At 50.4% G+C, this 14,869-nt stretch overlaps 7 protein-coding genes across 7 annotated transcripts; 4 read left to right on the top strand and 3 right to left on the bottom strand.

The window, feature by feature from the left end:
- Positions 1 to 378: 378 nt before the first annotated feature.
- On the top strand, positions 379 to 1,682 carry VTN77DRAFT_4745 (uncharacterized protein; the record flags this gene model as incomplete). Its single annotated transcript, XM_069420838.1, has 3 exons — positions 379 to 850; positions 967 to 1,387; positions 1,454 to 1,682. The coding sequence occupies 3 exons, from the start codon at positions 379 to 381 to the stop codon at positions 1,680 to 1,682; spliced, it is 1,122 nt and encodes a 373-aa protein (XP_069277508.1).
- A 997-nt stretch (positions 1,683 to 2,679) lies between these two features.
- VTN77DRAFT_4744 (uncharacterized protein) lies at positions 2,680 to 3,651 on the bottom strand (the record flags this gene model as incomplete). Its single annotated transcript, XM_069420837.1, has 1 exon — positions 2,680 to 3,651. One exon carries the CDS (start codon positions 3,649 to 3,651, stop codon positions 2,680 to 2,682), a length of 972 nt encoding a protein of 323 aa, XP_069277507.1.
- A 188-nt stretch (positions 3,652 to 3,839) lies between these two features.
- On the bottom strand, positions 3,840 to 4,910 carry VTN77DRAFT_4743 (uncharacterized protein; the record flags this gene model as incomplete). Its single annotated transcript, XM_069420836.1, has 1 exon — positions 3,840 to 4,910. One exon carries the CDS (start codon positions 4,908 to 4,910, stop codon positions 3,840 to 3,842), a length of 1,071 nt encoding a protein of 356 aa, XP_069277506.1.
- Positions 4,911 to 6,291: 1,381 nt separating this feature from the next.
- Positions 6,292 to 6,945, top strand: VTN77DRAFT_4742 (uncharacterized protein; the record flags this gene model as incomplete). Its single annotated transcript, XM_069420835.1, has 1 exon — positions 6,292 to 6,945. The coding sequence occupies one exon, from the start codon at positions 6,292 to 6,294 to the stop codon at positions 6,943 to 6,945; it is 654 nt and encodes a 217-aa protein (XP_069277505.1).
- Positions 6,946 to 8,266: 1,321 nt separating this feature from the next.
- VTN77DRAFT_4741 (uncharacterized protein) lies at positions 8,267 to 9,255 on the top strand (the record flags this gene model as incomplete). Its single annotated transcript, XM_069420834.1, has 2 exons — positions 8,267 to 8,379; positions 8,445 to 9,255. 2 exons carry the CDS (start codon positions 8,267 to 8,269, stop codon positions 9,253 to 9,255), a joined length of 924 nt encoding a protein of 307 aa, XP_069277504.1.
- Positions 9,256 to 9,714: 459 nt separating this feature from the next.
- On the top strand, positions 9,715 to 11,099 carry VTN77DRAFT_4740 (uncharacterized protein; the record flags this gene model as incomplete). Its single annotated transcript, XM_069420833.1, has 3 exons — positions 9,715 to 9,832; positions 10,542 to 10,797; positions 10,868 to 11,099. 3 exons carry the CDS (start codon positions 9,715 to 9,717, stop codon positions 11,097 to 11,099), a joined length of 606 nt encoding a protein of 201 aa, XP_069277503.1.
- A 1,122-nt stretch (positions 11,100 to 12,221) lies between these two features.
- Positions 12,222 to 14,464, bottom strand: VTN77DRAFT_4739 (uncharacterized protein; the record flags this gene model as incomplete). The annotated part of the gene is made up of 2 exons (XM_069420831.1): positions 12,222 to 12,278; positions 12,371 to 14,464. The coding sequence occupies 2 exons, from the start codon at positions 14,462 to 14,464 to the stop codon at positions 12,222 to 12,224; spliced, it is 2,151 nt and encodes a 716-aa protein (XP_069277502.1).
- Positions 14,465 to 14,869: the final 405 nt, after the last annotated feature.

The raw sequence follows: 14,869 nt of genomic DNA, 5'->3' as shown, positions 1-14,869 counted from the left end.
ATCCCAGCCAGATTAGATTGATATAGAGAATTTAGTTTCCAAGCGCAATTTTCTCACCATTGTACATGTATATACATACTGGTTGCCTTCGGTATGAGATTCATTGCCTTGTTTGGTATCTATGCATGTACTATGCATGTCCTTCTAAAGGTTTGGTTGATGTGGGGTATACCCCGCAGAACCAGCAGAAAACCAGCCCCTCGGGAAAGTGTCCGATGCCGTTCCGATGGTTCTGATACCGACTTCGTATTTTGTTTATTTACGTTCTTGCTTTGCTCTTGACATCAATTGGTATCTCTGCTTCCATTTCGATGCTTCTCGAAAAGCAATTCCCTGTCAATTGAGAAAACGTACAGCGAAGCCACTGTTGCAGAACCAATGGCCCAAACATTCAACATCCTCGTCCTCCCCGGCGACGGCATCGGCCCCGAAGTTATGGCCGAAGCCATCAAAGTGCTGCGCGTCTTCAACACCCCACAACGGCAGTTCAACCTGCGCGAAGAGCTCATCGGCGGCTGCAGCATCGACGCTTACGGCAAGTCCGTCACGGAGAACGTCCTACAAGCCGCACTGGACGCAGACGCGGTGCTCTTCGGCGCCGTCGGTGGGCCCAAATGGGATAACGCCCGTCGGGGGCTGGATGGGCCTGAAGGGGGCTTGTTGCAGGTGCGGAGGAAGTTGGATATTTATGCCAATTTGCGGCCCTGCTCGGCGAGGTCGCCTAGCCCGGCTATTGCGAGGGAGTTTAGTCCCTATCGGGAGAGTGTCGTTGAGGGGGTGGATTTTGTCGTTCTGAGGGAGAATTGTGGAGGCGCGTATTTTGGGAGGAAGGTTGAGGATGAGGAGTATGGTGCGTTTCAATCAATTAGATGACTTTCAGGAGGTCATTCTTGATGTGAAGAAGAAATGGATCGCCTGTGAAGATCTATGCTTTGCAGTCGATTAGCTGACTGACTACTTACTTAGCAATGGACGAATGGGCCTACACCACCTCCGAAATCCAACGCATCACCCGCCTTGCCGCGCGCCTCGCCCTCCGCCACGAACCCCCCTGGCCCATCATCTCGCTGGACAAGGCCAACGTGCTCGCATCGTCCCGTCTCTGGCGGAAAGTCGTCGAGAAGACCCTGACCACGGAGTTCCCGCAAGTGAAATTCGTGCACCAGCTCGCGGACTCGGCGTCGTTGCTGCTGGCGACGAACCCGCGCGCGCTGAACGGCGTGATTCTCGCCGATAATACCTTTGGCGATATGATCTCTGACCAGGCGGGTTCCATCGTCGGGACGCTGGGGGTCCTGCCGAGTGCGAGTTTGAATGGCCTCCCTGGTGATAATGATAATAAACGGCCACATGCGCTGTATGAGCCGACGCATGGGTCTGCGCCAACGTAAGACACTACCCCCTACCAAAGATCCTGCAAAAGAGAGTCCCTGACTAAGATATATTTATCCAGCATCGCCGGCAAGAACATCGCCAACCCCGTCGCCATGATCCTGTGCGTGGCGCTCATGTTCCGCTACTCGTTCGACATGGAGGCCGAGGCGAAGGAGATTGAAGACGCGGTGCGGGAGGTGCTGGAATCGGGCATTCGGACGGCGGACTTGGGCGGTAAGGCGAGTACGACGGAGGTGGGGGATGCGGTTGTTGAGGTTTTGAAGCGGCAGCGTGGAGTTGCAGTATAGATTGATTACGTGTGCACGAGTCTAGATAGAGGAGTGGAGGGAGGAGTTTAGGGCTGAAGAGAGAATGTATATACCCAAGATTATTCAACTAATGCCTATGTCAGAACCTTTGGCCTTGGCCCTATCTACCATATGGCTTTTATTTCTCTACGGGCTTCTTGCCTAGCTTACTAGATATATGGTCATATATATATTACCATTTACTACTTATCACACTATCTTACTAAGCATAGTTCTCCATATAGTACTCCCATAGGCCTTAGGATTACCATAGCACTCTCTAGTAGATAGGTCTGGTCATAGGCCCTATATGTTAATGAAGACAATAAAACGATTGAATTTTGACTGGACCAGAACTCCTAGTATGACAAGAAGAAAACAGTCATGATTAGAAAAAGATCAAGAAGATGACAAAATAGGAATGATTTTAAGCCCAAAGAAAAAAATTATTGTGGCTAATCAGCTTTCCATCTCCTTTGTTTCGGGGTATTTCCACCTAGGACTCCTAGGCGCTGACAATTACCAACTAATGCCCATGCCAGGACCTTTGACACTGCCCTACCTACCATATGGCTTTTATTTCTCTATGGGCTTCTTGCTTTGTCTATAATGAGACTTCTTGCTCTAGCTTACTGGGTATATGGCATATATCTGTGTATACCGATCCTCAATATCGTTCCATGTCAAGTCAGTCAAGTTCCCGTCCCTTGAGCTCTTGAGCTCAACGAGGAGCTCATCCTTTGTGGGTATGAGAGAGTAAACTCATATGCAATAAGAACAAAATTGAATTATTTGCATATTATATTATAAAAGAAAATTGTACGTCTGTACAGTGCATACATTACATCTTGGGAGGATATAGTCTCTGTCAACATAGAATGAATACGTTCTGGAATTCTCATTAAAAGAAAGAGAGAGAGAGAGAGAGAGAGAGAGAGAGAGAGAGAGAGAGAGAGAAACAGCTATTCCCCCCGAGCTTCCCGTTCTGCCAACTCCTTCATCTCTTCCACGTCAAAGACTCGTTGTCCGACGCATAGCACCGGTATCGCCTATTTCGGCGCAACGACACCCCCTCCCCCAGTCCAAACTGGCCAACATCTTCATCCGGCGCCGCGACATCTCGGACTACCCCTGGAAGATCATCCAGCACCTTGATCTGGTCGGACTTCCGCCCAACCAGCAGTGGTAGTGTCTTGTCTCCGAAAGCCGCTCCGAGCCTCATCATCGCGAACGAATCGAGCCGCCCGGTCCATCGCGGAAACATGGCCGCATAGACGGCCAGTGCCAACAACGGGACAAGATACAGAAATAGCAACACGGAGATGACGATCATTCCAGCGAGCGAGATGACGGGGATTTGGCTGTCTGCGCCGACATCATAGTTGATAAAAATGGTTTCCCCGAGAAGGACTCCCGAATTCGCCTCCATCCATGCCTGGTTAGCAAGGAACGCGGCGGCGGTAAAGGCGTTGGCCAGTCGTCCGGGTCCGAGTTGAAAGTTAAAGAGCCACCTCTGTATATCCACCTGTGCATCCAACTCCGATTCGGAGTCCAGGTAAATACAGATATCTCCATACTGCGACTCGGAGGTAGGGGTTCCGTCGTCGTTCAGGAAAAGGGCGTGCATGGGTGGTACGTCGAGGCAGATGCTTGTCTCATTGTATAGAGGGATTCCGGCCTTTGATAAACTGGCATTGATCGCGCTGAACGTCTGTGGCCAGGTGTCGAGGAACGTCCCTGAGCCGAAAAGGGCCAGCGCGGCGGTGAAGAGTGGTCCTTTATTTGCAGTCAGCTCCGACGCCAACAAAACGGTTGTGTTGCCCGCGGCAATCTGATCCTGACGGCGAGTTATATTTGAATGGCTGATGAGTTGGTCTCCACCGCCGACAAGAGTTTCGTCAAGACAGTCAGTTCCACAGAAATTGTTGGGATCGCTGTCAAGCAAAGGACCGGCGATCCCGCCATTCATGTAGTTTGGTAGTTCAAAATATCCCGCGGTGGTATTGACCGTCACCTTGTACAAGTCGCCTCCAACAGGCGAAACATATAATGGCCCGTCATGGACCGTCACGTTGAGATACAGCTCTTCGGAGAAGTCCTGCCGGTTGCGGGTCGCCTTCCATGGGGATTGACGGAGATCGGCAGGCATGCAAGCCTTCAGGCTCCATCCCGACACGTTCGACCCGGGGACGGGTAGTCGTAGTATACATAGAAGGCGCCTGGTAACGTATCACAGCCGGAGGGGAATTGGGCTTCGGAGATCGGCTCAAACCGCGCGGTCGAATTGATGCGAGTGAGAAATTGGCGAATGAGACCGGTGTTGAAACCAGTCGACAGCGGTGCGTAGAAAGGGTCTTGCAGGGCAGACATATCCCCAAAAGTGGCTTCACGCATGCCAGCACCGCCTTGCCATAGATGGCCTTGAAAGTGGGTGTCGGTGGCCGCCTGGAGGGCTCGGCGGGTGGTGACGACGACGAGATTGTTGTCGGGCAAGTCTGGATCCGCAATACTTGTGGCTTGGAGGAGATCAAATACCCCATTCAGCTGACCTGGGGACGTTGGCGTCTTGATTGTCGTAAAGGACAGAAACAATGTCTGCAGCGGGTATGTGATGCCGCCCACAACATGCAGGACAATCGCCACGAGCAGCAGGACACTCCCGTACCGTTTCCACCCCCCAAAGATCAACAGGAAATACATGGCTGGATCCATCCAACTCCGATCGGCCAAGGCCATCACTTGCCTCATGCGCAAGCCAAACGCGTCTTGCTGATTCTGGACAAAGACGACGGCAGCACTGGCACACACGGCCGAGATCATCGGGATTGTCACGACGCTGACAATGGACTGGATGACTCGCGCGGACCGGTAGTACCTCTCATTGCGAGCGTAGAAAGGAGACATGTTGTCGTCGTATCCAGGCGCCACATCGTATCCTTCACCGTAGTCGTCTGCCCGCACACTATAGGATTTGGTTGTTATCGGGTGGAACGAGAGAACGCATATCACAACCCAGGCATACAGCGCCAGGCCCACATACAGAATGGTAGGGATTAGGATAAACGCTGAGCGGTGTAACCGGGCGGAACTTGGGGCTGCTGCCTCTGGAGGAGTTTGGGTGTATGGCGGGGGCGTATTATCATCCTGCTCTTCGAAGCTGTCGCTGCGAGAATCTGCAGAGAGCCTGGGCAGAGACTGCAGCGGAATGGAATCGTTTCTGTCGTCCATCTCGTCCACGTTGGTAGAGGAAGAGTAAGATTTCCTCCATCGAGGACAGCCGCAGCAGCATGGCGGGGTTTTGTACGACTCTGTCAACAAGGCTGAATCTCATCTCTACCTAACAGGTCCTGTATTGGAACAGCAATGATAAAAAGGGGCCCAATGATCTCGGTGATTCGCCCGTGTGGTGGTCCTTGAAGGCCTGGACGTCCAACAGTGCAGCTGGTTTCTATTGGAAGGGTGAAGCCGGCTAAGCTGGCTAGTTGAACTAGCCCAAGGCTGCCTTCAGCCGCAAGCAAGTCTCCAGATGAAACCATGAAGATTTGGCGCTTGCATTATTCCAATGATTGTGGGAAAATCATCAACACGTGGTCTTGCATGCTTCTCTTTGTCCCTGTTTTTCGCTGCGTGATCTTGGTTCCCTCTCTCCCTTGCAATTGAAACCACTTTGCGAATTCCATCAAGAGAGGGAAACTGAAAACTAGAGAGACCATTAGATCAGATCAGCATCTGAGTAACTGTTTTAACTGTTTGCCGTCCCAGTCATGGGATCTGAACACATCACATGACACATCATGCTTTCATGCTTTTCGTAATTCATTCAAGGTGCCAAGCCAGGTAAAAGCAAGGACGAAACAAAGGGAAAGAGAGTAGAGGTGACATCCATCTTCTGATTCTTTTGACTCTTGATTCACAATTCACAATGGAAATGGATGAACAATGAGATGAGCTCTGACAAACTCTTTTCCCAACACACCAAAACTAGACTGATCACACGTGATGAAGAAGAGAGACAAAAAGAGGTCACAGAAACAAGAACAGAAATAGGAACAGAACCAGAAACAAAGTGTCCATGCGATGTTGCAGTCTCAACTGACGAACCAATCCAACATGCGGTGTCATGTCATGTCATGTCTGATCTGATCTGATCTGACTTATCTATCTGATCCATCTTTTCTTTGTTGAGCATCCTTTTTCTTCACAGAATACATTTCTTGTTCCTTCTTAATCCTCACTGATACTGTACTTACTGTTTTCAAGATAAGAAAGAAGGGTTGGCTCTATATCGGTGCCTATATTAAGAAGGTGATCTCAGTCCATCAGTCAGCTAACCATTTACTTTGGCTCTCATTATTCTCACTCTCTCAAAAGACGTCTCTTCATTGGATATTGAATGCCTTTTGCACTGGCGTCTTTAATAAAATCTGATTCTTTCGTCCTTGACTTCACTTTTTAATCTCGCCGCTGCGAATATCTTCGCTACGAATATCTTCCATACCTCAGCAAAGGAAACGAACGATAACCTCAGCAGAAGGCAAGTACAGCTGCATATTAGAGAGTCGAAGTCGAAGTTGAAGTCATCCTGACGATATGATTTGAAAAAAAAGAAATGTCTCGCGAACTCCGCTTATGTCCCGGCTCTTGTGCCCTCCGCCTCAGCGACATCGAGCAGCTCCCCTCGGACCAGAGAACAGAGCTCATCCAGTCCGTGGCGAACGACATCACCGCCGTGTTCATCTACATCGCGCGCCAGGCGGAGGCAGGCAACCTGACGACCGCCAACACGGCCCCGATAAACGACGTCATCGGCGTCATCCGCGGCACGGAGGTGAAGCATCGCCAGAAGCTGGAGGAGAAACTGGGGCGGCTGCAGCGAGACGCACAACGCTGCAAGAGGGAGCGACGGTGGCTCCAGAGCGAGCTGGGCCAGATCGTGGGACGCGCCCAGGTCGCGGTGCGGAGTTGGAAGGCGAGGGTCGACGACTTGACGGCCCAGTTGGCGGAGGCGCAGAGGCGGTTGGCTTTTCTGCAGGAGAAGTATGAGTTGTTGTTATCTTCGAGTGGACAGGATCGGCAGCGCGGGCAGCAAGGCCAACAGCAACAACGACAGGACTCTCAGCACGGTCAACAAGCTGAGAGGGGTGAGAATGAGAATGACAGCGCAAGCGACAATTCAACTGCCAGGTCTGAGAGAGAAATGGAGATGGCGACCGAGACGGAGAAGAAGAAGAAGGAGGATGATGTCACCGTTGAAGCGCAGTAGATAGAAGACGGCCGAACGGGAATGGAATGAATATGGAAGCAGTATTTCTTCAGTCTTCAAGATTAGGTGCCCTAAAGATTGGTCAGCTTAATAGATCAGAATGACAATGGTAACCCCATTATTATCGCCAGCCGTTTGAACTGGAATTATTGAACTGATTGATGATGGCCGTCGCAATCGACAAGGAGATCCATGGACGTTTTATCTTATACACCGACCAGGAATAAAGTCTGCATGCAGAACTCACTAACATAGCAGAGAGAAAGAAAAGGGTGAGAGCAAGGCAATTCGGAGCTGGTAATTGTAATCAGTCTCATACCGAGTACTGTATATCTCCGGCAGAATAAAGCGGTATCCATACACACCATACCAAGTATAGAAGGCGGTGTGTACTTTATACTAACCTAAATAGTAAGTTGCACGTGACCCAGAAACCTCTCATCAAAATCACTGATTTCCGGCCTTGTCCGACATGCCATTTTTCATGTTGGTGTTCGGACACAAGTGCACAGGAGGTCTATGTGGGTACCCTTACGTGTGTGCTGACATAACCCCTGAGCTGAGCTGAACTGTCCGGCATGCTGTTGTTCATTTTGATATTCGGACAAAAGTGCACACAAGGGCTGTGTGGATACCTGTATCCTGAGGTGCAGGTCAGCTGACTTTAATTTATATGAGTACTCTCTAAACCTCAGGCATCTTACCTACAACCTTGTAACCTGAGGCCAATAATTAAGACTACTGTGGTTGTTATCACCTGCAATCTTATTGCTTGACTACTTTATGGATTTCAATCACATGACTGGCACGGCATGTAACTACCTCACTCCTTACTACTATTGCTGAGCAGAAAGTAAAATTTACGATCTTATTCATGTCAGGAGCGGAAGCAAGTGACTTGAGGTTGAGCAACTTCCTTTTCTTTCCCTTTCTTTCGGTAACATGTGCGGTATCTACGGAGTACTCCGTACCTCGGCAAACAGTCCGAGTCGAGTCGACGATGCTAGATGGCGTACCTGAAGATAACGATCGGGACGACACGACGGGGCGGATCCACTCAATCCATTCCGTGTTTGTTAACGTTATTGGGTCAGTGGCATCGCATCCCCATATCTTCGTTTTGTCCCCATCTTGATTAGTGGTTCTGTCGGTCTGGCGGTCGTGACCTTCGTTTTCCGGGGCCCCGTGTCTCTCTCTCTTTTCGCTTTGTCTTTCTTTACGGACTTGCTTGAATATTGACTTTGACTTGAACTGTGTGTACCTACCTAGACACTGTCAGGACCAAGGTTGACATCAAACTCTGAATCTGTCGGCCGAAACGATGGCTAGCCAGCCCGGAGACTATGCCGCCGTGCGCAAAGACATCGCCGCGCAGCTGAACAAGCCCGGTTATGACGATGGCAGCGCAGGACCAATTTTTGTCCGGTTAGCATGGTGAGTGGCAGCCTGCAAACTGCAGATCCTCTTCTTCGCTGTACTCTCATCTGATTGCTGCGCAGGCACTCTGCTGGTACCTACGACCGCGAAACCGACACCGGCGGTTCCAACGGCGCCGGCATGCGATTTGAGAAAGAAGCAGGAGACCCCGCCAACGCCGGTCTGCACATCGCCCGAGCCTTCCTCGAACCCGTCAAGCAGCGTCATCCCTGGATCTCATACTCGGACCTCTGGACGTTGGCCGGAGTGGTTGCGATCAAAGAGATGGGAGGTCCCGAGGTGGAATGGAAGCCCGGCCGTACGGATTTCGTCGACGACTCGAAAGTGCCTCCACGAGGACGGCTGCCTGATGGCGCGCAGGGGGCGGATCACATCCGCGCCGTGTTCTACCGCATGGGTTTCAACGACCAGGAGATCGTGGCGTTGTCGGGGGCACACAACCTGGGTCGCGGCCACAGGGACCGCAGCGGTTTCGAGGGTCCCTGGGTGAACAACCCGACGCGTTTTTCCAACCAGTACTTCAAGCTGCTGCTCAACCTGAAGTGGGAGCCGCGGACGCTGCCGAACGGAGTGAAGCAGTTCAGCTATGTCGACCCGGACCTGCCGGAGGGCGAGAAGGAGGAGCCCCTGATGATGCTGCCCACGGACATGGCGCTGTTGTCAGACCCGAAGTTTGCGCCCTGGGTCAAGCGGTATGCCGAGGACAAGGACCTGTTCTTCGAGCACTTCGCCAAGGTCTTTGCGAAATTGCTGGAGCTGGGCATCCGACGCGACGAGAAGGGCAACATCATCAATACCGACAAGCAGCGGGGCGGATCCATCCCTGCGCCGGTCAAGTCGGAGGACAGACAGGCTGTCAGAGCGAGGCTGTAGTGGATTTTCGACGTGGACTTGTGCTTCCTTTGTTTCATTATCATACCCCTTTAATCGATAGATAGATAGATCAATAGATGATAGACATTTTGGTCAGACTGGTCCAGTATAGAGAGTACAATGAGACGTGTGGCTATAGATAGGATGGACATGAGATAGGTACCTATGGTGCTGAACGAGCGCGAAAACAAACCCAACCCCACTTGCATGACGGACACCCTAGCGCTCTGAAAAGTGAAGTGTCAAGAGGCACTTAAACTGCGGGAAGAGAAGCTCTATAGAGCCTGTCTGTCTGTCTGCAGGAAATCTAAGTAATCAAGAAATAATAAGAGGCGGGGAGACTCAAGACAGAGTGGAGGGAGAAGAAGAAAGAAAACACCAGAAGAGTGAGGGAGTTACTAGTACTTAAGAAAAGGGTCTAACAAGTATTAATACCCAACGAATTATTACTTATGCACCATGGAGGACATAGTACTCCAACCTCAGTGGTTGGAGGGGAATAAAATGTGGAGAGCTGAGCTGAGTGAAAATGCGGGGAAAGAGAGTGCATCTACGAGTAGCGTTGCCATTTTCCGGGGTAAATTTAAGAATTACTAAAAACTATTGGAAGTTACTGGAAGATAGTCACGGAGCGAGACGGAACGAGGATCTTAAATTTTAGTCTAGTTTTAGGTACAAAACCAAATAAATAAAAGGAGCCAAACTTACCTATCTATTTGCATTGACTACCTGCGTATGCATAACGTATGCGAACTTCGAAGGTGTCTTTCTGTTTTTTCTTTTTCTTCTTCCCTTATATTGAGATGGACGTAGAAAATCAGCTTGCAAAACCGCAATAATATTTGCATGGCGCATGAAAAGGTAAATAAATTAATCGTAAGACATACCGAGATAGGCATACAAAGTCAAGTCTTATTTATCAGTCTTGAGGGATTGCTCTATACACCCCGTCAATTGTTACTCTGTACCACTACCATGATTTTATGGCTTTACCTGATTAAGTAAAAGGGGGTGTACCCGATTACATACAGAGTAATCGAGGAGGGTGTACGGAGCAATCTCAGTCTTGGCAGGAAATTTGTGTTGTATGCCAAAAAGAGAAATAAACTGTTGGGGGTGTCATTATCCATTTCACTGTTAAAATTGATAATGATACCCCCGCTAAATTAGTTAAAAAAAATTCTATGGGGCAACAGGGGTAGGTAAACGTCGGTGTGAGATAAACAAAGAGAAGAAAGCTTCATCCGGCACCTCCCTCTCATATATCAACGCGCTGATCGAGGAAGTTTCCTCCGAAGAGGTGCACAAGATCCTGGCCCAGGCCGCCGCCGCCCATCCAGACGTGCTCCAGAAGATCAACGCAGTCGTCTCTGCCAAGCGTGAGCGGGAACGGAACCGCGTCATCAACTTCGACCACTACTCTAAATCAGCCTGGAAGGCGCTGAACGTGACGTACCGCTCGATGTCCGCATCCGCTCAGCTCGAGGCCGCCTGTGAAGTCACGGCGGAGATCAACGGGACCGTCACGCAGATTGTGTCGCAGTGCGGACGCCGCGCCAACCCCCAGACGCGCTGGAATGGGCTCTCGGTGGAAGAGTATCCTCCTCTGCAGTGGCGCATTGGGTCACGAGGTGCACAAGGAGTATCAGTGGAAGTCTGCCCTGGAAGAGGGCATGCTCGCGGTTATCAAGGCGATGGAGCCGCAGGAAAGGTTGCGAATCCGGCAGGACGATAAGAATCCGGAAGGGCTCTGGCCGAAGATGCTCGAGTTTGAGGAGCTGGCGAAGGATTACTGCTGCTTCCCGAAGCTTGGTGAGGTGATTGATCTCTTGGAGGATAAGTAGTATGAGAATGTGAATGATGGAGAGGAGAGTAGTGGAGGAGAAGATGTGTGGAATGGATGAAGGAGTGACTAGAATTCGGCCTGAGTTGAAAAGTGTACAGTACAGCACAGTATTTCCTAATCTAGTAATCACAAAAACATGCGAAAAAAAAAAGACAAAAAGCTCACACCCCCACTGAGTCTTCCCCAGGAGGATGCTACGAAAACCCCTTCTACTTTTCAGCAGACAGGGATTTTACTAGTAACCCCCTCAATTGCAGAACAAATACCTGCGAGAGGGGGATTCGAACCTGAGGCCTGCAGCCAACGCAGCTTTGTAGCTAGTATCAACCTAGCTAAACTGACTAAGCTACATGCCCCAGGTTCTTATTGTGTGGTCAAAGGAAAACTTGATTGATATGGTCAGGTCACTGAAGGGTCGCCTTGCTTTGTTGGCGCTGACTAAGGCAGACAACGCTTAATTGGGCTATGCCTGGTTTACTGTATACTGGCGAAGTGAATAAATAGGTAATAAATGCTGTATCAGAGCTGAGGTAAGTGAGTTCCTGAATTCTTGATGCACAAGGCTGCACGTGAGATGCTGAATCTTGTCCATAATATCAACTCTAATTGACTATTTCAGATTCACCTTCATTGTAATAGATTATTTCAAACAAAAATGATAACGCAGAATGTCATACACATACATACATATCTGAAAAGATTTCTAGTCCCTTAATACTTGCAATTCAAAACTCTTTCTCCTCTCTAAGCAACGGTCAATAGTGGCATGATCACTGCATCTGAAGAGTGTTAACTGGGACGCGCCCTCATGTAAGGTTGAGGATTCGGGGATGATGTCAGACTTGAGTTTGCGTTTCCGGCCGACCTCTTGCCAATGGCTCTCTCAGAAGCCTGCACGGAGTTCTCTTCCTCCTGAATCGCTTGCTCCGGGCGAGGACCTGCACGAGCCAACAATAGAGGACTAATGCACGTCTAATTAAAGTTGCTAGAAAAACCATACGCTCGGAGGAACTCAAAATCACTGTGTAGGTTTTGTGACTCACCCTCATATGCTGCCTGATCCCCTGAGCCGGCTAGAGAACGGGGGTTAGGAATTTCGTGTCGATCTGGCGGAATCCCACTAGCCCCAGCGACCGGGGCAACTGAGAGATCCCATAAATAATTGGAGCGGTTCTGTCTGAGGGAGTAATTCTGAATGTCAGCAGCCTCAGATGTTGGATGCGGATTGAATTGAACATTGGGGTTAGAAAACTGTCGTGAAGCCCTCACCATGTTAGGATCCCCCATGTCAACATCCTCAGATGCTTGATTAGGATTGAGTTGAGTATTGCGGCCAGAAACACCCATTGAATCCACTGGGCCGTCATTTCGATTCATACCTTCTTGTGGGACCGCAAAACTTGAGGAGCCACCAAGGTTGTCATATTCCTCCTCAACCTTCACATTAGGGGATGACCTGGCTTCAGAGTCTCGCCGACGATCGCCTGACGCCCACGGCTGGTGCTTCTGCAAAATCAGCACGTCATTGTCAGCGGCATATACCATGTCCTCAACAGTCTGCATGGCCACTTCCAAGTCATCCCTATTTGGATTCAGAACTTGCTCGTAGAAGAGCAACGGAATAGGCACTCCCCTGCACCACGCTTCAGGGATCGGCTCATCCTGATGGGAGGCAGGGATGGTGCCCACGATGAGACCGAGATTTTTCCTCCCATCATACATGCGTATCTCTCCGGTTTCCTTCTCTCCCCGCTCAGAGTCCGTCCAGTAGATCCGATAACGATACGGATCCTCTCCCCCGAGATGCGAATGTGTCTCATTCTTGTTGCAGTAGATACCCCCCAGCCAACGATAAGTTGCGACCCGTGCCTGGCCATGCTCATCACAGTACCTGACCTTGATGTTGGCGGATGTGTGGTTCCTGGGCGAAGCTGATTGATGCAGTCGAACCACCATCCGCATGGGAAGACCGCCAAACTTCCGCTCACGGACTATACCGTCCTTCTTGCCGCAATAGACACAGTTTTGTGACAACCGATGCGTGAAAAATCTGCTCAATAGCGCTTCCATTGTCACACTTTGAGCATCGCTCTCGAAATGGGATGGCGCAACTGTCGAGGTGACAACCCGAGTGGACTCCGGAGTGAAACTGCGCAAGCAGGAGGGGCATTCCACCAGCCGTTCTGTGTACGAAACGTGAAACTGACCAAAAGACTGGGTGCATGCGTCCCAGATATTTGACACGGGAACAGCCGGGCCAATGGCCGAGTCAACATTCCTGATAATGATGTCTCGTAAGATGTCCCTCGTGGCCATGCTCCTCTCTGGCGATAGAACAGCCCAGTCGGTGTCTACCATCGTCCGGAATCCTCGCTCGACCTCGGTCAACGTGTTTCCTAAGATCTCACCGGCACGGTCAATAATCGTGGACCCGGCGTCAAGAAACTTCCCGGCTACGATGACGCAGTCGATGGCAGAAGTGTTCACTCCGGAGACTGGGCCACGGCCTCGGAAGGCGTAGATGAGGCCATTGGGGTCAAGCACGAAGTCTGATCCGTCACGAGATCGTGACAATCGAACATGGGATGTTAAGGCAAAAGAGCGTGTCTCTACGCGTAAGAGATCTCGCTCATTTGTTGCCGTGAGATACGGCTGTGGAGTGTTCGCTGCAGCCTGTGGATGTCGATCCAAAAGTCTGTATCTTAGACCCACAAGCGCTCTCTCCACGGATTCAACGACGGCTGGGACTGGCAGAGATTGACCGGGAACAGCAGTTGAGTGTGGCTTCAGAACTGAAGGAGGGTTCATCGCTCCGCGTCCAGACGGAGAAAGACTGGGTGGGATGGACGTGGACGGAGACCGGCTTGGTGTAGTTGATTTCGACCGCGGCCCCGATGGATAAGCAAACTGTTGCGCATATGAAGGAGGTATACCGTCTCCGGCAGGATTGGTACCTGTATCCGGAACGGTTGGGTAGAAACGACTGATCGGCTTCGGCATCGGGTTCAAGTCAGTCCGGAGAAGGCGTGGGCCAGCATCCCGGGAAAAATCCAAGAAGTCATTTAGAGTTGGGGGGCGATGTTGGTCAGCCTGATAATAGCTCAGTTTTCGGAGGGCCATCAGTCTGCTCTCTTTCTTCGACCGTCCTTGTATATCTGGTTCGATACCCCAGCAATGGAAGTCGACCAAATCCTTGGTTACTGCGCTAGAAAATATTCGTGAAGTACCACCAAACGTCTCCTTTCCATAACCGTACAATGTCCAGTCGTCTGGAGGGTCGGGAAGTGCACCCAGGTCGAATAAATCATATTCGCAATACGGGTCGGGATAACGCTTTTTGGGAGGAGTTTGTTTGCGAGGCATGAAGGATGTTGTTGGCAGAATTCTTGACACCGTAGAGAGAATTCGTGAGAAAATGTTCGTGTGAAGGTTGGTCGGACGGAATTTACATGTCAGTTAGGGGAGTGATGCTCTTAAAAGCACTGACAGTGCTGAGGCGATGAGGCTGTAACAATGCGACTTATAGCTGGAAAAGACAATGAAAATGCCACGCCAGGTAGTCAACCAGGGCAGAAGTTGAAAAAAAGGGGGCATTATCCAATTCATCTTTGGACGCGAAAGAAAGGTGTTTTGAAAGCAGATGAATTGGAAAGAAGGATTCAACGGCATCCAGCAACCTGACGGTATCTCCCATCCCACGTTGAAAGTGTCTCCAATGGGGTCTCTTTGTGCTGGCGTAACACCTTTCAATCAAAGCCTATTGTCAAG

Source organism: Rasamsonia byssochlamydoides, assembly GCF_041956645.1.
Source record: "Rasamsonia byssochlamydoides strain NRRL 3658 unplaced genomic scaffold VTN77scaffold_33, whole genome shotgun sequence".
Lineage (NCBI taxonomy): Eukaryota > Fungi > Ascomycota > Eurotiomycetes > Eurotiales > Trichocomaceae > Rasamsonia > Rasamsonia byssochlamydoides.
Note: the sequence above shows the minus strand (reverse complement) of the source record. Positions and strands in the feature narration are given on the sequence as shown.